Consider the following 26,128-nt stretch of genomic DNA (forward strand, 5'->3'; position numbering starts at 1 on the left):
GTGTCAGTATCTGTGTCCGCTATCTGGGTAAATGAACGTTTGAGACCCTGAGGGGGTCTGAGACTGACAAAACATCACCCATGGATTGTCTCCATGCTTGGTTCTGAGATTCAGATTTGTCTAACCTCTTATGCAATAAAGCCACACTTGCATTTAAAACACTCCACATATCTACCCAATCAGCAGTCGGCGGTTCCGACGGAGTCTCCCACATTCTGTTCAGCACACCAGCCTCCTCCTGGGAAGAGCATTCAACCTCAGACATGTCGACACACACGTACCAACACCCCCAAACACACTGGGCTATAGGGGACAGACCCATAGTAAGGTCCTTCAGAGAGACAGAAAGGGAGTTTGCCAGCTCACACCCAGCGCCTCAGCGGTCTGAAGGAATTAAATAATGCCCCAGACCTGTAAGCGCTTATACAATAAAGTAATCAACACCAAATTGCTGTGCCCCCCCCTCGTTTTGTGCATCCTGTTACTCGTGTACAGCAGTGAAGGGCCAGGATCAGCGTCTCTGCAGCAAGCTGTGGAGAAAATGGCGCTGGTTAGAGCTGAGGAGGAAGCCCCGCCCCCTACATGGCGCGCTTTGGTCCCGCTTTTATTTATACTGGCGGGGGTCTGTATACATTGCCTATGCAATGTATACTACCATGCCAGGTCCCAATTTGAGGTTTTATTGCTGCCCAGGGCGCCCGCCCTGCACCCATGTAGTGCCGCTTGTGTAAGGGAGCAATGGCGCGCAGCGCGACCGCTGCACGGTACCTCAGGAAGATCTGAAGTCTTCTGCCGCCTTTGAAGACTTCTTTGCTTCTGTTACTCTTCAGGCTCTGTGAGGGGGACGGCGGCTCGGCTCTGGGAACGAGCAGCTAGGCGAACCAAGTGATTAGACCCTCTGGAGCTAATGGTGTCCAGTAGCCTAAGAAGCAGAGCCTTTGAACTCACAGAAGTAGGTCTGCTTCTCTCCCCTCAGTCCCACGAAGCAGGGAGCCTGTTGCCAGCAGTGCTCCCTGAAAATAATAAACCTAACAAAAGTCTTTTTTTTAGAGAAACTCTGTAGAGCTCCCCTAGTGTGCAACCAGTCTCCTCTGGGCACAGAATCTAACTGAGGTCTGGAGGAGGGGCATAGAGGGAGGAGCCAGTTCACACCCATTTAAAGTCTTAAAGTGCCCATGTCTCCTGCAGATCCCGTCTATACCCCATGGTCCTTTTGGAGTCCCCAGCATCCTCTAGGACGTATGAGAAATATATAAAGTAGTTACATTGCAGCAATTAAATTTTGTATCATGTGACCTCTTACCATGGGAAATATTTGAGTTTAAAATTTATATCAGTACGAATGTACATACTATATATCAAGCAACCCCATTTGTCTTAAAACTTTGAAAATAGCCACTTATTTGTATTAATACATAAAATCTGCATTAGCACCTAGTTATTCTACCAGACCAGCATGTTATTTGTCTTCCCACTCACATTTCCCTCCACCGTGAGAAAAGTTATAGGGCATTTAGGAAAAGATCTGCACATGTAAAGTTTAATTATTGTTTTGTTCTGAAGATGTGAAAGCCATAAAGGTCATGCATACCTCAGTCATTGTAACGTTTATTATCCGGGTAAGAGGGTCTTGATGTGTCACAACTCCACAAACCCATGCTGGATCTTCATCTGGTCTGAAAACCTTAACTTCCTGACCTTGAATACTGCAAATACCTAGAGCAGGTATATAAAAAAAAGTGTTCAAATAGTATATGGCAAAAGATGAGAAGGTAAAACAATGAGAACAATACTTAAAATTAGATTTTACTTACCGGTAAATCTATTTATCGTAGTCCGTAGTGGATTCTGGGGACTCCGTAAGGACCATGGGGAATAGACGGGCTCCGCAGGAGACAGGGCACTTTAAGAAAGAATTAGGATACTGGTGTGCACTGGCTCCTCCCTCTATGTCCCTCCTCCAGACCTCAGTTAAGGAAACTGTGCCCGGAAGAGCGGACAGTACAAGGAAAGGATTTTGGAATCCAGGGTAAGACTGAAACCAGCCACACCAATCACACCGTATAACTCGTGATAAACTTACCCAGTTAACAGTATGAACAACAGAGCATCAGATAAACCCTGATGCAACCATAACATAACCCTTATTTAAGCAATAACTATATACAAGTATTGCAGAAGAAGTCCGCACTTGGGACGGGCGCCCAGCATCCACTACGGACTACGAGAAATAGATTTACCGGTAAGTAAAATCTTATTTTCTCTAACGTCCTAGTGGATGCTGGGGACTCCGTAAGGACCATGGGGATTATACCAAAGCTCCCAAACGGGCGGGAGTGCGCGAATGACTCTGCAGCACCGAATGAGCAAACACAAGGTCCTCCTCAGCCAGGGTATCAAACATGTAGAACTTGGCAAAAGTGTTTGAACCCGACCAAGTTGCTGCTCGGCAAAGCTGTAATGCCGAGACCCCTCGGGCAGCCGCCCAAGAAGAGCCCACCTTCCTTGTGGAATGGGATTTCACTGATTTTGGTAACGGCAATCCAGCCGCAGAATGAGCCTGCTGAATCGTGTTACAGATCCAGCGAGCAATAGTTTGCTTTGAAGCAGGAGCACCCAGCTTGTTGGGTGCATACAGGATAAACAGTGACTCAGTTTTCCTGACTCTCGCCGTTCTGGCTAAATAAACCTTCAAAGCCCTGACCACATCTAGTAACTCTGAATCCTCCAAGTCACGAGTAGCCACAGGCACCACAATAGGTTGGTTCATATGAAAAGATGACACCACTTTTGGCAGAAATTGCGGACGGGTCCGCAATTCCGCCCTGTCCATATGGAAAACCAGATAGGGGCTTTTATGTGACAAGGCCGCCAATTCTGACACACGCCTAGCTGAAGCCAAGGCTAACAGCATGACCACCTTCCACGTGAGAAATTTTAACTCCACGGTTTTAAGTGGCTCAAACCAGTGTGATTTCAGGAAACAACACCACGTTAAGATTCCAAGGTGCCACTGGAGGCACGAACGGGGGCTGAATATGCAGCACTCCCTTTACAAATGTCTGAACTTCAGGAAGAGGAGAAGCCACTTCTTTTTGAAAGAAAATGGATAGGGCCGAAATCTGGACCTTAATGGAACCCAACTTTAGGCCCAAAGTCACTCCCGACTGTAGGAAGTGAAGGAAACGGCCCAGCTGGAATTCCTCCGTAGGGGCATTCCTGGCCTCACACCAAGCAACATATTTTCACCCTATACGGTGATAATGTTTAGCCGTCACGTCCTTCCTAGCCTTTATCAGCGTAGGAATAACCTCATCCGGAATGCCTTTTTCTGCTAGGATCCGGCATTCAACCGCCATGCCGTCAAACGCAGCCACGGTAAGTCTTGGAACAGACAAGGCCCCTATTGCAGCAAGTCCCGTCTTAGAGGTAGAGGCCATGGGTCCTCTGTGAGCATTTCTTGCAGATCCGGATACCAAGTCCTTCTTGGCCAATCCGGAACAATAAGTATTGTTCTTACTCCTCTTTTTCTTATGATTCTCAGCACCTTTGGTATGAGAGGAAGAGGAGGAAATACCTAAACCGACTGGAACACCCACGGTGTCACTAGTGCGTCTACAGCTATCGCCTGAGGGTCTCTTGACCTGGCGCAATATCTCTGTAGCTTTTTGTTGAGGCGGGATGCCATCATGTCCACCTGTGGCAATTCCCACCGCCTTGCAATCTGCGTGAAGACTTCTTGATGAAGTCCCCACTCTCCTGGGTGGAGGTCGTGCCTGCTGAGGAAGTCTGCTTCCCAGTTGTCCACTCCCGGAATGAACACTGCTGACAGTGCGCTTACGTGATTCTCCGGCCAGCGAAGAATTCTGGTGGCTTCTACCATCGCCACCCTGCTCCTTGTGCCGCCTTGGCAGTTTACATGAGCCACTGCGGTGATATTGTCTGACTGAATCAGAACCGGTTGGTCGCGAAGCAGGGTCTCCGCTTGACTTAGGGCGTTGTATATGGCCCTTAGTTCCAGGATATTGATGTGAAGGCAAGTCTCCTGCCTTGACCACAGCCCTTGGAAATTTCTCCCCTGTGTGACTGCCCCCCACCCTCGGAGGCTGGCATCCGTGGTCACCAGGACCCAGTCCTGAATGCCGAATCTGCGACCTTCGAGAAGGTGAGCACTCTGCAGCCACCACAGGAGAGACACCCTGGCCCTGGGGGATAGGGTGGTTAACCGATGCATCTGAAGATGTGATCCGGACCACTTGTCCAGTAAGTCCCATTGGAAGGTCCTCGCATGGAAACTGCCGCAGGGAATGGCCTCGTATGATGCCACCCTCCTTCCCAGGACTCGAGTGCAGTGATGCACTGACACCGGATTTGGTTTTAATAGATTCCTGACCAGTGTCACGAGATCCTGAGCTCTCTCTATCGGGAGATAAACCCTTTTCTGGTCTGTGTCTAGGATCATGCCTAGGAGAGGCAAATGAGCTGTAAGAACCAACTGCGACTTTGGAATATATAGAATCCAGCCGTGTTGCCGTTACACTTCCAGAGAAAGTGATACGCTGTTCAGCAACTGCTCTCTTGATCTCGCTTTTATGAGATCGTCCAAGTACGTGATAATAGTGACAACTTGCTTCCGCAGGAGCACCATCATTTTCGCCATTATCTTGGTGAATATTCTCAAGGCCGTGGAGAGACCAAACGGCAACGTCTGAAATTGGTAATGACAATCCCGTACCGCAATTCTGAGGTACGCCTGATGAGGTGGATAAATGGGGACATGAAGGTATGCATCCTCTATGTCCCGAGTCACCATAAAATCTCCCCCTTTCAGGCTTGCAATGACCGCTCTTAGCGATTCCATCTTGAACTTGACCCTTTCCAGGTATATGTTCAGGGATTTTAATTTCAATATGGGTCTGACCGAACCGTCTGGTTTCGGAACTACAACATGGTTGAATAATACCCCCCTCCTTGTTGAAGGAGGGGAACCTTGACCACCACCTGTTGATACAATTTGTGAATTGCAGTTAACACTGTTTCCCTCTCTTGGGGGGAAGCCGGCAGGGCAGTCGGTGAGGGGGCATCTTCTCAAAGCCCAGCTTGTATCCCTGAGACACAATATCTATTGCCCAGGGATCTAACAGGGAGTGAAACCACTTGTGGCTGAACTTACGAAGGCGTGCCCCCATTGGGCCTAGCTCCGCCTGTGGAGCCCCAGCGACATGCGGTGGATTTTTGAAGAGGCCGGGGAGGACTTCTGTTCCTGGGAACTAGCTGTGTTGTGCAGCTTCTTTCCTCTGCCCCCGCCTCTGGCAAGAAAGGACGCACCTCGGACTTTCTTGTTTCTTTCTTCGAAAGGCTGCATTTGATAATGTCGTGCTTTCCTAGGCTGTGCAGGAATATAAGGCAAAATATCAGAATCACCAGCTATAGCTGTGGAGACCAGGTCCGAGAACCCTTCTCCACACAATCCTCAGCCTTCCATATGCCTCTTAAGTCGGCATCATCTGTCCAATGCATATTCTACAGGACACGTCAAGCAGAAATAGACATAGCTTTGACTCTAGGACCCAGTATACTCATGTCTCTTTGGGCATATTTTATATATACATATCTCTTAAGACAGCATCTATATATATATATATATATATATATATATATATATATATATATATATATATATATATATATATATATATATATATATATATACACACATACACACACACATGCAAACTAGGGTCTCAATCTCTGCTGAAAGGGACCTGTCCACGCTGCCACAGCGCTATAAACCCATGCCGACACAATCGCCGGTCTGAGTAGTGTTCCAGAATGTGCACGCTATCTGCAGGATCCCTGAGAATAGTTGTTACGTCAGGGCTACCTTTTGGGCAAAAATGACACCCTAGGGGTAGATTCCCATCATATCCTGGCCCTAGTGGGGAAAGGATACTGCCTGAGAATTCTTTGTGGGAAACTGCAGTCTCTTCTCTGGAGATTCCCGCTCTTTTTCCTCATGAGAGGAGGGAAATTTACCTCAGCTTTCTTCCCCTTAAACATGTGTACCCTTGTGTCAGGGACAGACGAGTCATCAGTGATATGCAAATCATCTTTTATTACAATAATCATATATTGAATACTTTTCTGCCATTTTGGCTGTAACTTTGCATTATCGTAGTCGACACTGGAGTCAACCTCCGTGTCGATATCAGTGTCTATTATTTTGGATAGTGAGCATTGAGAGACTCTGAAGGTCTCTGCGACATAGGGACAGACATGGGTAGATTTCCTGTCTGTTCTCTAATCTTTTGTGCAATAAATTCACCTTAGCACTTAATTACACATATCCAAACAGGTGTCGGCGTTGTCGACGGAGACACCCTCTCACACATATTTGCTCCATCTCCTCCTTAGGGGAGCCTTATACCTCAGACATGTCGACACACACGTACCGACACCACACACTCGGGGAATGCTCATCTGAAGACAGTTCCCCCATAAGGCCCTTTGGAGAGACAGAGAGAGAGTATGCCAGCACACACCCCAGCGCTATTAACCCAGGAATAACACAGTAACTTAATGTTAACCCAGTAGCTGCTGTTTATATTGATTTTTGCGCCTAATTTTGTCCCCCCCCTCTCTTTTTACCCTCTTCTACCGTGTAACTGCAGGGGAAAGACTGGGGAGCTTCCTCTCAGCGGTGCTGTGGAGAAAAAACATGGCGCTGGTGAGTGCTGAGGAAGAAGCCCCGCCCCCTCGACGGCGGGCTTCTGTCCCGCTTTCATGTACAATTTTGGCGGGGGCTCATACATATATACAGTATATTATGCAAACTTTTGCCAAAGAGGTCTCTAATTGCTGCCCAGGGCGCCCCCCTCCTGCGCCCTGCACCCTTACAGTGACCGGAGTATGTGGGTGTAGTGTGGGAGCAATGGCGCACAGCTGCAGTGCTGTGCGCTACTTCATATGAAGACTGGATTCTTCTGCCGCCGATTTCAAAGTCTTCTTGCTTCTGTCACCGGCTTCTGTCTTCCGGCTCTGCGAGGGGGACGGCGGCGCGACTCCGGGATCGGACGACCAAGGGTGCGATCCTGTGTACGATCCCTCTGGAGCTAATGGTGTCCAGTAGCCTAAGAAGCAGGACCTATCTTCAGTGAGTAGGACATCTTCTCTCCCCTCAGTCCCACGTAGCAGAGAGTCTGTTGCCAGCAGATCTCTCTGAAAATAAAAAACCTAACAAAATACTTTTTTAGCAAGCTCAGGAGAGCTCACTAAGTAGCACCCAGCTCGTCCGGGCACAGTTTCTCTAACTGAGGTCTGGAGGAGGGACATAGAGGGAGGAGCCAGAGCACACCAGTATCCAAATTCTTTCTTAAAGTGCCCCGTCTCCTGCGGAGCCCGTCTATTCCCCATGGTCCTTACGGAGTCCCCAGCATCCACTAGGACGTTAGAGAAATGAACTTGTTGTCTTGTGAGTGGGGTACACTTATCTATCTTTTCATGGGTAGATCACGTGTCGGTGATCCACATACTGTGGTGGATAAAGATACCTTTATATGTTTGACATATCTTTATAAAGTGTGAGTCAGGGTACACTCCTATGTTGGATTAGACAGCTCCTTCACGAAGGATTGAGTGTGACTTCATGTTTAAAAACTTTATTACACATGTATATATTGTTTTTTTTTTTATTTTACATGCCGACATCACCCTGAGAGAAGAATATAGAAAGGAAAAAGTTATTTGGACTGTTCTCTGGAGTTTCTTCCATCCTTCAATTTAAGGAATGTATTTCAATTTTCCATTATAATATTAAAGTGTGCCTTGAATTTGAGTCCTACAATCTGTTGTGCATTGATGTGTTTCTTTGAACTTTGGGGAGGTTCATCTGTGGTGAATCAATTGCGGGCTGCTAAAATGCGCCATTTACTAGGGATTCAAACCTTTTACTGTGTATGTCTTTTCACCTGAAACTGTGCCCTCCACAAAAGTCTACAGTTTACACATTTTACAGAATGTTAACATGGAACAGATTCACAATCTGCAGGCCCAATAAGCCTATAAAAGTAAAAATAAAACAGTAGCATTTTCATACCTTTAACTCATAGATGGGGAACCTACGGCCCTCCGGCTGTTGTTGAACTACACATACCAGCATGCCTTGCTACAGTTTTGCTATTTGGCCATGCTAAAACTGTTGCAGGGCATGCTGGGATGTGTAGTTCAACAACAGCTGGAGGGCCGAAGGTTCCCCATCCATGCTTTAATTTCTCAAACTGCAAAGCTGTGCGATTATAAAAAGTAGCACAAAAAAGTGCTTTTTAAAATGTACCTCTCAAAATGATCTCTTGAATTTTTCTTGAATTAATCACATCTGTTACAGCATCCCGCAATAATGGCTGTTCTTTCAAAACCAGCTTATGACTGTCTACTCCCATCTGCTGGAAGTGGGAAAAAACAATTAATGTCTTTGTATAAGGAAAAAAATAAGAATTTACTCACCGGTAATTCTATTTCTCGTAGTCCGTAGTGGATGCTGGGACTCCGTAAGGACCATGGGGAATAGCGGCTCCGCAGGAGACTGGGCACAACTAAAAGAAAGCTTTTGGTCTAACTGGTGTGCACTGGCTCCTCCCTCTATGACCCTCCTCCAGACCTCAGTTAGGATACTGTGCCCGGAAGAGCTGACACAATAAGGAAGGATTTTGAATCCTGGGTAAGACTCATACCAGCCACACCAATCACACCGTATAACTCGTGATACAATACCCAGTTAACAGTATGACAACTGAGCCTCTCAACAGATGGCTCAACAATAACCCTTTAGTTAAACAATAACTATATACAAGTATTGCAGACCATCCGCACTTGGGATGGGCGCACAGCATCCACTACGGACTACGAGAAATAGAATTACCGGTGAGTAAATTCTTATTTTCTCTGACGTCCTAAGTGGATGCTGGGACTCCGTAAGGACCATGGGGATTATACCAAAGCTCCCAAACAGGCGGGAGAGTGCGGATGACTCTGCAGCACCGAATGGGCAAACTCTAGGTCCTCCTCAGCCAGGGTGTCAAACTTGTAGAATTTAGCAAATGTGTTTGACCCCGACCAAGTAGCTGCTCGGCAAAGTTGTAGAGCAGAGACCCCTCGGGCAGCCGCCCAAGAAGAGCCCACCTTCCTCGTGGAATGGGCTTTCACTGATTTAGGATGCGGCAGTCCAGCCGCAGAATGTGCAAGCTGAATCGTACTACAGATCCAGCGAGCAATAGACTGCTTTGAAGCAGGTGCACCCAACTTGTTGGGCGCATACAGGATAAATAGCGAGTCAGTCTTTCTGACTCCAGCTGTCCTGGAAACATAAATTTTCAGGGCCCTGACTACGTCCAACAACTTGGAAGCCTCCAAGTCTTTTGTAGCCGCAGGCACCACGATAGGTTGGTTCAGATGAAAAGCTGATACCACCTTTGGGAGAAACTGGGGACGAGTCCTCAATTCTGCCCTATCCATATGGAAAATCAGATAAGGGCTTTTACATGACAAAGCTGCCAATTCTGATACACGCCTGGCCGAGGCTAAGGCCAACAACATGACCACTTTCCACGTGAGATATTTCAATTCCACGGTTTTAAGTGGCTCAAACCAATGTGACTTTAGGAAATCCAACACCACGTTGAGATCCCAAGGTGCCACTGGAGGAACAAAAGGGGGCTGAATATGCAGCACTCCCTTAACAAAAGTCTGAACTTCAGGTAGTGAAGCCAGTTCTCTCTGGAAGAAAATCGATAGAGCCGAAATCTGGACCTTAATCGAACCCAATTTGAGCCCCATAGTCACCCCTGACTGTAGGAAGTGCAGAAAACGGCCCAGCTGAAATTCCTCCGTTGGGGCCTTCCTGGCCTCACACCACGCAACATATTTTCGCCAAATGCGGTGATAATGGTTTGCGGTCACTTCTTTCCTAGCTTTAATCAGCGTAGGAATTACTTCCTCCGGAATGCCCTTTTCCTTCAGGATCCGGTGTTCAACCGCCATGCCGTCAAACGCAGCCGCGGTAAGTCTTGGAACAGACAGGGCCCCTGCTGCAGCAGGTCCTGTCTGAGCGGCAGAGGCCATGGGTCCTCAGATCATTTCTTGAAGTTCCGGGTACCAAGCTCTTCTTTGCCAATCCGGAACAATGAGTATAGTTCTTACTCCTCTTCTCCTCATTATCCTCAGTACCTTTGGTATGAGAGGAAGAGGAGGGAACACATAAACCGACCGGTACACCCACGGTGTCACTAGAGCGTCCACAGCTATCGCCTGAGGGTCTCTCGACCTGGCGCAATATCTTTCTAGCATTTTGTTTAGGCGGGACGCCATCATGTCCACCTGTGGCTTTTCCCAACGGTTTACAATCAGTTGGAAAACTTCCGGATGAAGTCCCCACTCTCCCGGGTGGAGGTCGTGCCTGCTGAGGAAGTCTGCTTCCCAGTTGTCCACTCCCGGAATGAACACTGCTGACAGTGCTAACACGTGATTTTCCGCCCATCGGAGAATCTTTGTGGCTTCTGCCATCGCCGTCCTGCTTCTTGTGCCGCCCTGTCGGTTTACATGGGCGACTGCCGTGATGTTGTCTGACTGGATCAGTACCGGCTGGTTTTGAAGCAGGGGTTTTGCCTGACTTAGGGCATTGAAAAAGGCCCTCAGTTCCAGAATATTTATGTGTAGGGAAGTCTCCTGACTTGACCATAGTCCTTGGAAGTTTCTTCCCTGTGTGACTGCCCCCCCAGCCTCGAAGGCTGGCATCCGTGGTCACCAGGACCCAGTCCTGTATGCCGAATCTGCGGCCCTCTTGAAGATGAGCACTTTGCAGCCACCACAGCAGAGACACCCTGGTCCTTGGAGACAGGGTTATCAGCCGATGCATCTGAAGATGCGATCCGGACCACTTGTCCAACAGGTCCCACTGAAAGGTTCTTGCATGGAACCTGCCGAATGGAATTGCTTCGTAGGAAGCTACCATCTTTCCCAGGATCCGCGTGCAGTGATGCACCGACACCTGTTTTGGTTTTAGGAGGCCTCTGACTAGAGATGACAGCTCCTTGGCCTTCTCCTCCGGGAGAAACACTTTTTTCTGTTCTGTGTCCAGAACCATCCCCAGGAACAGTAGACGTGTCGTAGGGACCAGCTGTGACTTTGGAATATTTAGAATCCAGCCGTGCTGTTGTAGCACCTCCCGAGATAGTGCTACCCCGACCAACAACTGCTCCCTGGACCTCGCCTTTATCAGGAGATCGTCCAAGTACGGGATAATTAAAACTCCCTTCTTTCGAAGGAGTATCATTTCGGCCATTACCTTGGTAAATACCCTCGGAGCCGTGGATAGACCAAACGGCAACGTCTGGAATTGGTAATGACAATCCTGTACCACAAATCTGAGGTACTCCTGGTGAGGATGGTAAATGGGGACATGCAGGTAAGCATCCTTGATGTCCAGTGATACCATGTAATCCCCCTCGTCCAGGCTTGCAATAACCGCCCTGAGCTATTCCATCTTGAACTTGAATTTTTTTATATATGTGTTCAAGGATTTCAAATTTAAAATGGGTCTCACCGAACCGTCCGGTTTCGGTACCACAAACATTGTGGAATAGTAACCCCGTCCTTGTTGAAGTAGGGGCACTTTGACTATCACCTGCTGGGAATACAGCTTGTGAATTGCCTCTAACACTGCCTCCCTGCCTGAGGGAGTTGTTGGCAAGGCAGATTTTAGGAAACGGCGGGGGGGGAGACGTCTCGAATTCCAGCTTGTACCCCTGAGATACTACTTGAAGGATCCAGGGATCCACCTGTGAGCGAGCCCACTGATTGCTGAAGTTTTTGAGACGGGCCCCCACCGTACCTGGCTCCGCCTGTGGAGCCCCAGCGTCATGCGGTGGACTTGGAGGAAGCGGGGGAGGACTTTTGCTCCTGGGAACTGGCTGTATGCTGCAGCTTTTTTCCTCTACCTCTGCCTCTGGGCAGAAAGGACGCACCTTTAACCCGCTTGCCCTTATGGGGCCGAAAGGACTGTACCTGATAATACGGTGCTTTCTTTGGCTGTGAGGACACATGGGGTAAAAATGTAGACTTCCCAGCTGTTACTGTGGAAACGAGGTCCAAGAGACCATCCCCGAACAACTCCTCACCCTTATAAGGCAAAACTTCCATGTGCCTTTTAGAATCTGCATCACCTGTCCACTGCCGAGTCCATAACCCTCTCCTGGCAGAAATGGACATTGCACTTATTTTAGATGCCAGCCGGCAAATATCCCTCTGTGCATCTCTCATGTATAAGACTGCGTCTTTAATATGCTCTACGGTTAGCAATATAGTGTCCCTGTCTAGGGTATCAATATTTTCCGACAGGGAATCTGACCACGCAGCTGCAGCACTGCACATCCATGCTGAAGCAATAGCTGGTCTCAGTATAATACCTGTGTGTGTATATACAGACTTCAGGATAGCCTCCTGCTTTCTATCAGCAGGTTCCTTTAGGGCGGCCGTATCCGGAGACGGTAGTGACACCTTCTTTGACAAGCGTGTGAGCGCTTTATCCACCCTAGGGGATGTTTCCCAACGTGACCTATCCTCTGGCGGGAAAGGGTACGTCATTAGTAACCTTTTAGAAATTACCAGTTTCTTATCGGGGGAAGCCCACGCTTCTTCACACACTTCATTTAATTCCTCAGATGGAGGAAAAACTACTGGTAGTTTTCTCTCTCCAAACATAATACCCTTTTTTGTGGTACCTGGGGTAACATCAGAAATATGCAACACATTTTTCATTGCCTCAATCATGTAACGTGTGGTCCTATTGGAAGTTACATTAGTCTCATCGTCGTCGACACTGGAGTCAGTATCCGTGTCGACATCTGTGTCTGCCATCTGAGGTAGCGGGCGTTTTAGAGCCCCTGATGGCTTTTGAGACGCCTGGGCAGGCACAGGCTGAGAAGCCGGCTGTCCCATATTTGGTATGTTGTCAAACCTTTTATGTAAGGAGTCGACACTGTCGCGTAATTCCTTCCACATAACCATCCACTCAGGTGTCGACCCCGCAGGGGGTGACATCACATTTATCGGCATCTGCTCCGCCTCCACGTAAGCCTCCTCATCAAACATGTCGACACAGCAGTACCGACACACCGCACACACACAGGGAATGCTCGGACAGAGGACAGGACCCCACAAAGCCCTTTGGGGAGACAGAGAGAGAGTATGCCAGCACACACCAGAGTGCTATATAACACAGGGATTAACACTATAACTGAGTGTTTTCCCTTATAGCTGCGCAATATATATATATATATATATATATATATATATATATATATATATATATATATATATATATATATATATATATATATATATATAAGTGATGAGCGAGGTTCGGTTTTACTCGGTTCTCAAAACGGCATCTTATTGGCTATCCAAAACACGTGACATCCGTGAGCCAATAAGATGCCGTTTTGAGAACCGAGTAAAACCGAACCCGCTCATCACTATATATATATATATATATATATATATATATATATATATATATATATATATATATATATATATATATATATATATATATATATCTGCGCCTAAATTTAGTGCCCCCCCCCCCTCTCTTTTTTACCCTTTTGAAGCTTGAAACTGCAGGGGAGAGCCAGGGAGCGATCCTTCCAGCAGAGCTGTGAGGGAAAAATGGCGCCAGTGTGCTGAGGGAGATAGCCCCGCCGCTTTTTCGGCTGACTTTTGTCCCGCATTTTTTATGGATTCTGGCAGGGGTATTTATCACATATATAGCCTCTGGGACTATATATTGTGATTTTTTGCCAGCCAAGGTATGAATATTGCTGCTCAGGGCGCCCCCCCCCCCAGCGCCCTGCACCCATCAGTGACCGGAGTGTGAGGTGTGCATGAGGAGCAATGGCGCACAGCTGCAGTGCTGTGCGCTACCTTGTTGAAGACCGAAGTCTTCTGCCGCCGATTTTCAGGACCATCTTCATGCTTCTGGCTCTGTAAGGGGGACGGCGGCGCGGCTCCGGGACCGAACGATCGAGGTCGGGTCCTGTGTTCGATCCCTCTGGAGCTAATGGTGTCCAGTAGCCTAAGAAGCCCAAACTATCTCCAATCAGGTAGGTTCGCTTCTTCTTCCCTTAGTCCCTCGTAGCAGTGAGTCTGTTGCCAGCAGATCTCACTGAAAATAAAAAACCTAAAATATACTTTCTTTTCTAGGAGCTCAGGAGAGCCCCTAGTGTGCATCCAGCTCAGCCGGGCACAAGATTCTAACTGAGGTCTGGAGGAGGGTCATAGAGGGAGGAGCCAGTGCACACCAGTTAGACCAAAAGCTTTCTTTTAGTTGTGCCCAGTCTCCTGCGGAGCCGCTATTCCCCATGGTCCTTACGGAGTCCCAGCATCCACTTAGGACATCAGAGAAAAAGGAATTTTTGTGTCCGTGGGGGGACGGACGGACACTGGGAACCTTAGATATAGTGGGAGGAGAAGTCCTGAGCACCAGACTGTTTTTTTCCCTGCAGCACAGGCCCCTCCTCCCCTATAACCCCACAGCCAGACCAGGCAACCAGTTATGTGAACAAGACCAAGAAAGTGAGAGCGAGACCAGCACACACACTCCAAGCATACTATGCACTACTGGAAGGAGAGCCAAAAATGCAGAAAATCCACCACCAGCCAGGGGCGTTAAGCAGTGGCACAGAGGAAGGGGGGCAAGGGTACCAATTACCTGGGCTACTGCAGGGGCCGAGTCCACAGCGCTCCCGAGTATACCTAGTGATAGTGCTAGTATATGCTAGCACCATACCAGTAATAACTTCGGGAAGATTGCGCCCGCACATTGAAAGCAGAGTGTCTTTGATCTCTAGTGCACATGCGCCATCTTCCAAAATATCAATTGGAAGATGATGCCGACCGATAAGCAGGACCCACTTCCCGCAAGCAGGGTTAGAAGCAGGTGCCCTCCCCTACACCCCCCTCCTGCTCCCACTGCAGAATGGCACCTCCTGTGTAGCGCGCTATGCCCCGTGTTCATTACCATGACCCGGCATGGCTCTCTATGACCTGCTGGAGGGACTTAGAGACCTGCACCATGCCCTGGACTGACAGTCAAGCCCTGTACCCAAGGTGGCTCAGTGAAAGTTGACTGTGGAGGTACAATGGCCAAAGGGGAACTCGGAGGTTGACCAACTGAGGTTGCAGTTGGAGCCAAAGGTGGGGAAAGCCGGGGAGATGCCAGCTGGTTAGCCAATTGTCGCATGGCTTGAGACAGGGTAGCAGTCCATGTTCCTGGAGGGGAACCATGGCCAACTGACCCTCACACTGCTCCATCACAAAGCAGCTATCACAAACCCCATCATGTTCCTGAGCCTGTGCAGAAATAATCTCTACAGCTCAGACACAGCATAGGAACACCCCCTCTCCCTAGGGGCCTTAGATGCGTTACCCTTGGAAGACATGATCAAGCAATCCAAAAGGAAAAAAATTCCTCACGCACGGAGTTAAGCTTGGTGTATAGCTAGAAAGACAGTATACTGAATGGGTTAAGTACCACAAAAACAGTACAAAAAAAACAAACAAACCTGTAAAAGGGCTAGTCAATACTGTACAAACAAGTGTTCAGCAGAGCCTAAATATCAGTACAGTCTGAAAACTAAGAAGTGTTTCAGTTCTGTTAGAAAGACAGAGAAATGCAGACAGAGTGAAAGTAAAAACAGGATTATAATTACCTACCAGTAAATCCTTTTCTCGTAGTCCATAGGAGATCTTGGGGAATCTAGTACGATGGGAGGTATAGACAGGGTCCAAAGGAGCCAGTGCACTTTAAATTTCTTCAGCTGGGTGTGCTGGCTCCTCCCCTCTATGCCCCCCTCCCACAGGCAGTTATAGGTAAAAACGTGCCCGAAGGAGAATGGACATATATGAGAAAAGAAAACAGGATAACAAAGAGTGGTGAGATTAACATATCAGCACACCACTAACATATAACGACCAGCAATGGCTGGGAACAACAGCAGCAGCAACAGCTGAACAGGTAACCACATAAGAACAGGTAACCACATAAGAACCTGCAGAAAAGTCAATGCACTGAGGCGGGCGCCCAATATCCCTTATGGACTACGAGAAAAGGATTTACCGGTAGGTAATTAAAATCCTACACCAAGAGACATATCTCTTACAGATATGATGATAGTGCTTTGACGTCACAGGTTTCCTGGCCTGAACCATGGTAGCAATAACCTTTTTGGAAAGGCCCTTATGAGCTAGAATGTTCCGCTCAACCTCCATGCCGTCAAACGAAGTCGCCGTAAGTCCGGGTAGACAAACGATCCTTGTAGAAGATCCCTTCGTAGTGGTAGAGGCCAAGGGTCTTCGACGGACATGTCCAGAAGATCCGCGTACCACGCCCTCAGAGGCCAATCCGGGCAATTAAAATTGCCTGGACTCCCTGATTTCTGAAGCGCTTGAGCACCCTTGGGAGCAACAGAATCAGAGTTAACAGGTAGACCAGCCAGTAAGGCCAAGGCGACTTCAGTGCGTCTACTGTCCTCGCCTGAGTGTCCCTGGTTTGTGAGCAATACCAGTGAAGCTTCTTGTTGAGACGAGAAGCCATCATGTCCATCTGCGGGCAGCCCCACCGGTTGATGACCTGCTGCTGGGACACCTGCTGGTGGAGTCCCCACTCTCCCAGGTGGAGATCGTGACGACTCAGGAAATCAGCTTCCCAGTTGTCCACACCCGGAAGGAAGATTACAGACATTGCTCTTGCATTTCTTTCTGCCCAAAGGAGCATCTTCGACACCACTCGCATGCAGGCTCTGCTTTTTGTCCCTCCTTGACGATTGATGTACACCACTGCTGTGGTGTTGTCTGACTGCACCTGGATTGCGTGATCCTTGAGCAGAAGAGAGGCTTGAAGCAGAGCATTGTAGATCGCCTGAAGTTCCAGAATGTTGATTGGAAGAAGGCTTTCGTGGGCTGACCACCTGCCCTGGAACTGCATCCCTTGGCTGACAGCTCCCCATCCTCGTAGACTCCCATCTGTCGTGAGGAGGGTCCAATCCTGAATTCCGAAACTCTGGCCCTCCAGTAGACTGGAGGATTGCAGCCACCACAGGAGGGAAATTCTGGCCTGAGGCAACAGCTGTGTCATCCGGTGCATCTGAAGATGTGGACTGGACCAAAAGTTCTGGCATAGAATCTGCCATATTGGATCACCTCGTAGGAGGCGACCATCTTCCCCAACAATCTTACGCAAAAGATGGTTGGACACTCGAGCAGGTCAGAGTACCATGAGGACCATCTCCTGAAGTGTTCTCGCCTTGTCTTCTGGTAGGAACACCTTCTTGGCCCCAGTACCCAGTAACATCCCCAAGAACAGGAGCCTCTGAGTTGACTCCAGGTGGGACTTCTGTCAGACCATGGGTGGATCCTCAACATACAGAAGATGGATAGTGCGGTCGATATGGAGCAATAAAAGTTCCCTGGATCTTGCTTTTATCAGAAGATCGTCCAGGTAAGTGACAACATTAACCCCCTGTACCTGGAGATGGAACATCATCTCCGCCATCACCTTCTTGAATACCTTCGGGGCTGTGGACAGGCCGAAGGGCAGTGCCTGGAATTGGAAGTGATCGTTCAGCACAGCAAACCACTGGTACACCTGATGAGGCGGCCAAATCGGAATATGGAGGTAGGCGTCCTTGATATCCAAGGAAACCATTAATTCCTGTTCTTCCAGGCACGCAATCACTGCTCGTAGGGACTCCATCTTGAACGTGAACACCTTCAAATAAGGACTCAAGGATTCTGCGTCCATAATCCACTGACGCAACCACAAGGCCCTGCGTGCTGACACAGCCATGGCAGAAGTCCTAGTATTAATGTTCTCCTTGAGCGAATCAGAGGACACGTGTAGTATCCTGAATGTGTTTTAGGTGGGTCACCATAGCGACCAAGGGCATATCCCCTAGAGGCCCCCTGAATTTTGGTGGCCCAGGAATGAATGGCATGGGTCATCCAGCAACCAGCAATGACCGGCCTTTGTGAGATACATGCTGCCATGTAAACAGATTTGAGTGTAGTCTATCTTCCTATCGCCAGGATCCTTCAAGGTAAAGGAGCCTGGGGCAGACAGCACCGCCTTTTTGGACAGGCGAGAGACTGACACATCCACCCCAGGGGGTTCCTCCCAAAATGATCTACCTTCAGGAGCAAATGAGAAAGTGGCGAAAATTTTTTGGACACTTAGAATTTGTCTGGATTTTTCCAGGCCAGCTTGAATAGGTCATCTAACTCTGTAGAATCAGGGAAAGTGACATTAGGCTTGTTTTGAATAAAGAAAAAATTACTGCTGTGACTCAGCATCCTCTAGAGGGAGCTTTAACACATCCCGTATAGCCAGAATTAGGGGTTCAATACCCTAAGCAGAATCAGGATCCCCACTAAAGTGATCCAAGTCATCCCAATCTTCCTGTATATCATCACCTGTGTCAGAGAGTAGAGCAGGTAACCCACGCTTCTGTGGACCAGCATGAGAGAGGGAGGTCTGAGCTGCATCTGCCCTAGCAGCTAAATCTGCAACAGCTTGTAGTCTTCTGCACTTTAGCAGTGAGCTGGGATAACATATCTGACATCCTAATTTTAAGAGACCCTAACCAGTGGGGCTCTGGACCCTCTCCCTCAGCCCCTTCACTGGATTTGTGGCTGCATTGTTCACAGGAAACAGAATCAGTAGATAAGGGAGAGAATCTGGTGTGACATACACTGCACAGCTTGTGTTTACCCATGTTTCACAGTAAGCACAATAACATACACACAGACAGTTAAATTGCAAGCCTGCCCTATTGTATGTGAGAGGACACGCAGAAGGACACCAGCACACCCTGAGATGTACAGCCCCAGTGAGGCCGTCAGCTCACTATATTACAGTAAACACTAACAATTTCTGTCCTAAAGAGGACCCAGATAGTGTACACAAGCAGCTCTCCCCCTTTGCTACACCCTGTAGCAGATATCCAGCGTGGCTGAGGAATCAGGAAGCGCGGTGTGTGCGGAGAATGGCTGCAGTAAGCAGAGGAAGGCGCCAAAACGGGTGTGGTATTGAAAATCGACAGTAACTAGGTCGACAATGTCTAGGTCGACAGTAACTAGGTCGACAGGGTGTCTAGGTCGACATGTCAAAAGGTCGACATGAGTTTTTAATGTTATTTTGGTGTCGTTTTCTTCGTAGAGTGACCGGGAACTCCAATTAGTGCACCGCTTCGCTCGCCATGCTTCGGGCATGGTGCCTTCGCTCCGCTACCGCTTTGCTCAGCACAGATTACCGTTCCAATCGTAGTCCACGTGGATCGTTAAGTATGAAAAGGTTCAAAAAAAGAAAAAAATTTGTGAAAAACTCATGTCGACCTTTTGACCTGTCAACCTAGAACATGTCGACCTAAAGACCCTGTCGACCTAGTTACTGTCGACCAATAGTGGTCGACCTAGACATTGTCGACCTAGTTACTGTCGACTTTCAATCCGGATCCCGCCAAAACGCCTCAGGTCCCGCTCTGATGTAGCTCCGCCCCCTCCAATGGCGCCGGAGCTACAGATATATATTATACTGGCAAAGTCTCCTTACAGCTAAAAAAACATCACAACAAGTGCTAGTTCTAGAGCAGGGGTGGGCAATTATTTCAGCTGAGGGGCCACTTGACATTTCCTGTCAGTATCCGAGGGCCACATACAAAATAGCAGCTCCCCCCACTTACCAAAAATATAGGGACGTGCTTCATGTGGAAGGGGTGTGGGCAAAAAATACAGATTCATATTAGGCTGCACAATAGTCTCCATTATTCAAATTGCGCCACACAGCGCCATCTACACACATTACACCAGATAGAGACCCTTTTACACAGTATGGAAGGTAGAGCCCCGTTTACACATTACAGCAGGTAGAGCCCCCTTTTACACATTAACATTTTATTTAGGATAATTATTGTGCAGCAAGCAAATTATCCAGTGTCTTATGGCCACTGGGGAAAGGTGTGACACAGCGACAGAACACGGGGTGTGTGACACAGCGACAGAACACGGGGGGGTGGGGGTGACACGGTGACAGAACACGGGGGGTGGGGGTGACACGGTGACAGAACACGGGGGGTGGGGGTGACACGGTGACAGAACACGGGGGGTGGGGGTGACACGGTGACAGAACACGGGGGGGGGGTGACACGGTGACGGAACACGGGGGGGGGTGACACGGTGACAGAACACGGGGGGGGTGACACGGTGACAGAACACGGGGGGGGTGACACGGTGACAGAACACGGGGGGGTGACACGGTGACAGAACACGGGGGGGGTGACACGGTGACAGAACACGGGGGGGGTGACACGGTGACAGAACACGGGGGGGGTGACACGGTGACAGAACACGGGGGGGGTGACACGGTGACAGAACACGGGGGGGGTGACACGGTGACAGAACACGGGGGGGGGTGACACGGTGACAGAACACGGGGGGGGTGACAGTGACAGAACACGGGAGGGGTTGGTACAGCGAGAGCTAAAGATCTCTCCCCCAAACCTAAAAACAGACTGACGCCACTGCCCGCACACACAAATATACACACACCCTTTCTTTCTCTCACTCACTTTTCCCATTAACTTTACTGATCTTGCTGGCTGGCAGTGGCAGGAAGGATGGATATATTCTGTACAAGTCTGGCTCTTGTCCAGTGTAGCCCCGCCCGCTCCTCGGCACGTAGCTCCACCCCTTTTCGGCTGAACCCAGCCGTTGTCACTGGGGACTCTGGAGGAGGCTGCTACAACGCAGCAGCAGGGGAGAGAGGCGCCGCCGGCAGCTTGGAGGTACTGCAGTGCAGAGCAATGACAAGCAGCTCAGCCGTTCGGGCCGCTTGTCATTGCTCGCTGGTGGGAGGCAGTGGGCCGGACAGGATCGGTTTGCGGGCCGTATTTTGCCCACCCCTATTCTAGAGGTTTTGTGCCAGTCTACACGGGGGACCTTAGCGGGACCCCCCGGGAGGGTCCCGTACGCCTCGCACATGGTCATCCGCACTTGAACCGGGGGAACCCCCTAGTGTGGCCACCGGTGCATACTCCCCACCTTCAGGCAGAGTTAGGGGTGTGCAGTGTGCTGCGGCTGTGACAGCCAAGGTGCAGTGCCCCGCTGAGCAACCCCTCAGGACGGTGGTCCTGCAGCGGGGAAGCGGCTCTGCGCCTCATAAGGCCGGTGACCATCCCCCCTAACACCCACGGTGCAGGTATGCTGTTGCCCAACAGCAAACCGAAAATAACAAACAGAAAAAAGAAATAGAATAAAACTCTTTGGAGCTCAGAGATGTGCATCCTCTCCTGAGGGCACTTTTTTCTAAACTGCCTGTGGGAGGAGGCATAGAGGGGAGGAGCCAGCACACCCAGTTGAAGAACTTTGAAGTGCACCGGCTCCTTTGGGCCCCGTCTATACCCCCCATCGTACTAGATTCCCCAATATCCCTTATGGATACCGGAGAAAGTATACTATTATCTATTACAAGGCAGATACAGATAGGATAGATAGTGATAGTGTCCAGGCATACAGGACAAACAATGCACAGAAAAAAACAGTGTATACGTGCTTAACAATATACAGGGGAGGAAGGCCCTAAGGCTACAACCTGACATGTCAATGCAAGGGTATAGGGTAGACCACAGGTTCTCAAACTCGGTCCTCAGGACCCCACACAGTGCATGTTTTGCAGGTCTCCTCACAAAATCACAAGTGAAATAATTAGCTCCACCTGTGGACCTTTTAAAATGTGTCAGTGAGTAATTAATACACCTGTACACTTGCTGGGTTACCTGAAAAACATGCACTGTGTGGGGTCCTGAGGACAGAGTTTGAGAACCACTGGGGTAGACAGAAGTCTGCTTCTCCCTCTCATGCAAGGACGGCAGAAAAACGGCCTCCTAGCGTTACAAAGAGGGAGGAGCAGCACTCAAGTTGGCGGGTATTCTTGGACAGGTTGGGACCAAGGGCCAGAGGAGAGGAGCTAACAGGGAAAAAATAACCTCCTCCCCTTCCGGCAGACCCCAGGGAATAGCCGCTATAATAAAACATCCCAATAAGCAAAGTTGGTCCAGTGGGTGCTGTATAGTCAACCCGGGACCCCAAAGCCAGAGCGGCCAGTGGCCTCTAGCACCGGTGGGGACATCCACTACAATGTGGCTCCCTGCAGAGCCTTAACAGAGTCCCAAAGTTCCAGTTGTGGCAGAGCGCCAGCTGTGTGATCCGGAGCCAGTCAAGCACCCCGACTCCAATGCCAGAGCTCCGGCCACTGGAATCAGGTGGTGGAGTGGTGGCAGGAGCATCTATGATGGTGCCCCATTGCCCACTCAGTACAAGTAAAAAATAAAAAATGGAAAAAGATAAACTGGCTGCCTGGACTGGGTGCACTGTATAGGGGAGGATGAGCCTATGCTGCAGATAAAAATCTTTACTGTTTGGTGGCCAGGACTCATGATCCCACTATTCGCAAGGTTCCCAATGTCTCCATAGGACAAATAAGAATACAAGATAACATTTCTAGCTTAGACGATTCTTGTTTTCATCACGATTAATAATAATATGTTACCTGGTAAAGACGAAGAGTGCTGGCATCTGGCAGGAAATTCAATATTTCTTCCAAAAGGAACTCTATAGGGACCAGTGTTCCCAGACCCAACTTATCCACCAAAGATGTGAAGGTCTGTAAACCATAAATAAAAAAATAAAAAAAAAAATAAAAAAACAGATTCATCAGTAGGGTTTAAATATTTAGTTTTGCTCAAAATTGTGTGAGATAGTGAAAACCTAGTGGAGTTAAGGGCCCCATACACTTATAAGACTTGATGTCACGTCATAAGATTTCCTCCCCTCCCGGCAGTCTTCCCGTTGGCTGGATAGTATTAGATATATTGTATGCAGGGTTTTTTTTGCATACGATGTATCTTTTACTTTCCCATCCATTTACTGCAGGATCCGACATATAACGAGTGCAGCATATGTGATATGTCAGATCTAGGGGGATCCGATGCACACGGGAACGCGCATCGGGTCGGGGAAAAGCACACCGAAAATGCCCGATTTCACCAAATATATTGAGCCGAATGCCCGAATTGGGCTGAAATCGGGCATTATCTATCTAATGTATGGGGCCCTTTAAACAGAAAAGTCTGACAACTTTACCACTAATACAAAGAGGAGGGTTTTTGATCCTGCACCGACCTAGATTCAAATTACAAAAGTGATAATGTAAACCAGAGATGGACAATATCGTTTAGGCAATTCCTATCCGTCCGTATGGCGGTGCGCCCAGAGTCAAAAATGGGGGGAAAAAATAATGTATACGTAAAGAGAAAAGTATGACTCTTGTTTGGGCGCACTCTTCAGTTAACTAGATGTAAAGAAATAGTATCTAAAAATTGATTCAATCTTTATTTCAACTTTCTAAAATGCACTAAGAAGCAGAACAAAATAAAAGGTGTTGGGACAAGTATAGATGTCCCTGCTGGAGAGAGAGATCTCACGGGATGGGAATAAAAATGTTCAGATCTCAATTATGCCTGGATAACAGCATATCGGAAGATGGCTACATGTTAAGCTACTACCGTCTGCTCAAGATCTGTACAAACTGTGTTTGTATTGATGCAGCCCTGAGAAGGGTTAATTCGTGAGTGGGAGAACCCAAACACTGAATGACAATTCTATTAGGCGCCACTGTTGTATTGATGTAGCCCTAAATTTAGGGCGACATCAATACAACAGTGGCGCCTAATAGAATTGTCATTCAGTGTTTGGGTTCTCCCACTCACGAATTAACCCTTCTCAGGGCTGCATCAATACAAACACAGTTTGTACAGATCTTGAGCAGACGGTAGTAGCTTAACATGTAGCCATCTTCCGATATGCTGTTATCCAGGCATAATTGAGATCTGAACATTTTTATTCCCATCCCGTGAGATCTCTCTCTCCAGCAGGGACATCTATACTTGTCCTAACACCTTTTATTTTGTTCTGCTTCTTAGTGCATTTTAGAAAGTTGAAATAAAGATTGAATCTATTTTTAGATACTATTTCTTTACATCTAGTTAACTGAAGAGTGCGCCCAAACAAGAGTCATACTTTTCTCTTTACGTATACATTGAACTTTACCACTAAACCTAGTGGTAAACTTAAATAAAAAAGTGTAACATACTTGCTCCCTTGACCTGGTGGGTTCTGCACTGACTAACAATGCAGAGAGCCACTCATTTCCATTACATTCTCTCCCATGAAGAGATGCTTATTCAACAGAGTAGGCAGCTTATAGTGCAAGGGCTTCCACAAGAACGCCTACCATATGCTAAGCATACAATATGTCATTTTCGACCCGATCCTCGGAGTATCTGTGGATCAGTTGATAATACGACAGTGTATGGACGCAACCGATCAGCGATGAACGTATGGTCTGGAATGCTGAAACCTCATAACATGCCCAACTGATCCAATCAGACGGCAACATCTGGCAGTATATACACTGCTGTGTCCGACATTTCCACTGTTACTTCACAGGGGAGGAAAAGGGAAACGCCTTCTCTCCAGGGGAGGATTGCAAATATAGTGGCCATAACAGTGCGAAATCTCACAGTGCATGGCCATGATATCTGCTGGGTTTCAGCTAGTCAGATATAATGTCTCAGACAGACATTTTATCCGACAGTGTATGCCCTGCATTAGTAGAAATGAGGACCTCCTTCATTGGTCTGTTTAGAAGAGCGGGATGTACAGTAATTATAAAAGGTACACTTATTTGGCTGAAATCATCATCATCATCATCTTTTAAAGTTTTATGATATTCACAATATTTCTGTGTCCCCAACTTTGTTCTTTATAATAATCTATGTATCCTATAACCACATCTTTACTTATTTAATGCGAACCGATCAATAAATATGCCTACATATCTGTAATATGGCACACAAAATAAAATTATGTGGAAGCTTGTTATTGCGAATTAATGGGCAGATGTATCACTTCACCAGGTTTAAAACATCTGCCCCTATATTCCTAAAAGCAGTTCATTTTATGCCAAATACAAGTTTGTCCTTAACACTACGCAATCTGTGAAATACAAAAACACAGTTGGAGAGTTAAATTCATTATATGCAAAAGAAAGTTAAAATGACGAGACTAAAATATTGTTTTCCCAAAATCCTATTAATAATCAATTGTCACTTTTGTTATACTTCGGCTTAGCATACTAGCCCTTTAAACCAGGAGCGCCATGAATTACACAGGTTCTGTGGCCGGATGACTTCAAGCCTGCATTTCTGCATAGGGATAGGATGGTAAGCCTAGTTATACTTCTACATTGGCAGGTGATAGGATATTAAATGGGGGGGGCGTGGCCTGGACCTAGCTCTGTGCAGACGTGCAGTTGAGAGCTCCTGCTACCAGAGGTTTATTTTTTGTCCTGTGATTAGCCCCTGCAGCTCATAACACCCCAATTGGTTCTACCCGCGGTTCTGCATAGTGTGCGGGTCTCGGGGGAAAGCTGGAGAGCCGTCCCCTGCAACTTTTAGCGGCCGAGGCCTACCTCCCGCTCTGGGACCAGGACCTCGAGTTTGGGGCCTCCCCGGAGGCGTGCTCCGGAACGCAGCCGAGCCGCGATACGTGGCGGCTCCCTCCCGCCCCTGACGAGGTTCCCCTGCAGCCTCCTACCTGCCCTAGACCTCCTGGACCAGCGACGAGGATGAGGCACCCTTGTTTGCCCTCCAGAGCCATGGCGTGTCTGCTCCGGCTCATCTCCTCCCGGCGGCCATCTTGCTGCACCCGACCTCCGCCTTAGCTGCTTCGTCCCGCTCCTACGAGCGCCTGCCGCTCTCCTCCACCATCTGGACCCCTTGGACGTCCTCCCACGGGGAGGGGGGGGGGGGGGGTTAGTGAGATCTGCTGCCTCCCTGGGAGCTCCTGCTGATTGCGGCCTACATGTGAACCGGGAGCCGCGGTCTGGATTTGTGTTTCCTCCCCGCCGGAAGTGCTCTATCGGCATGGAAGCCCAGAATTGGCCTCTCCCAGCCTGCCTGCAGTG

General features: G+C 48.4%; 1 protein-coding gene across 2 annotated transcripts in view; it reads right to left on the reverse strand.

Moving 5' to 3' along the window:
• Positions 1-26,128, reverse strand: part of KDM3B (lysine demethylase 3B) — a 308,304-nt gene that overhangs the window by 222,850 nt on the left and 59,326 nt on the right. The window contains exons 3-5 of one of the 2 annotated variants that reach the window (XM_063927861.1): positions 22,652-22,765; positions 8,333-8,438; positions 1,592-1,716 (exon numbers count right to left, since the gene is read on the reverse strand). In XM_063927861.1, coding sequence (XP_063783931.1) covers positions 1,592-1,716; positions 8,333-8,438; positions 22,652-22,765 — 345 coding nt within the window. Of the gene's footprint in view, positions 1-1,591; positions 1,717-8,332; positions 8,442-22,651; positions 22,766-26,128 lie in introns of both variants that reach the window. The other variant, XM_063927860.1, reaches the window with a different exon arrangement.

The sequence above is a fragment of the Pseudophryne corroboree genome, chromosome 6 (genome assembly GCF_028390025.1).
Source record: "Pseudophryne corroboree isolate aPseCor3 chromosome 6, aPseCor3.hap2, whole genome shotgun sequence".
NCBI classification, from domain to species: Eukaryota; Metazoa; Chordata; class Amphibia; order Anura; family Myobatrachidae; genus Pseudophryne; species Pseudophryne corroboree.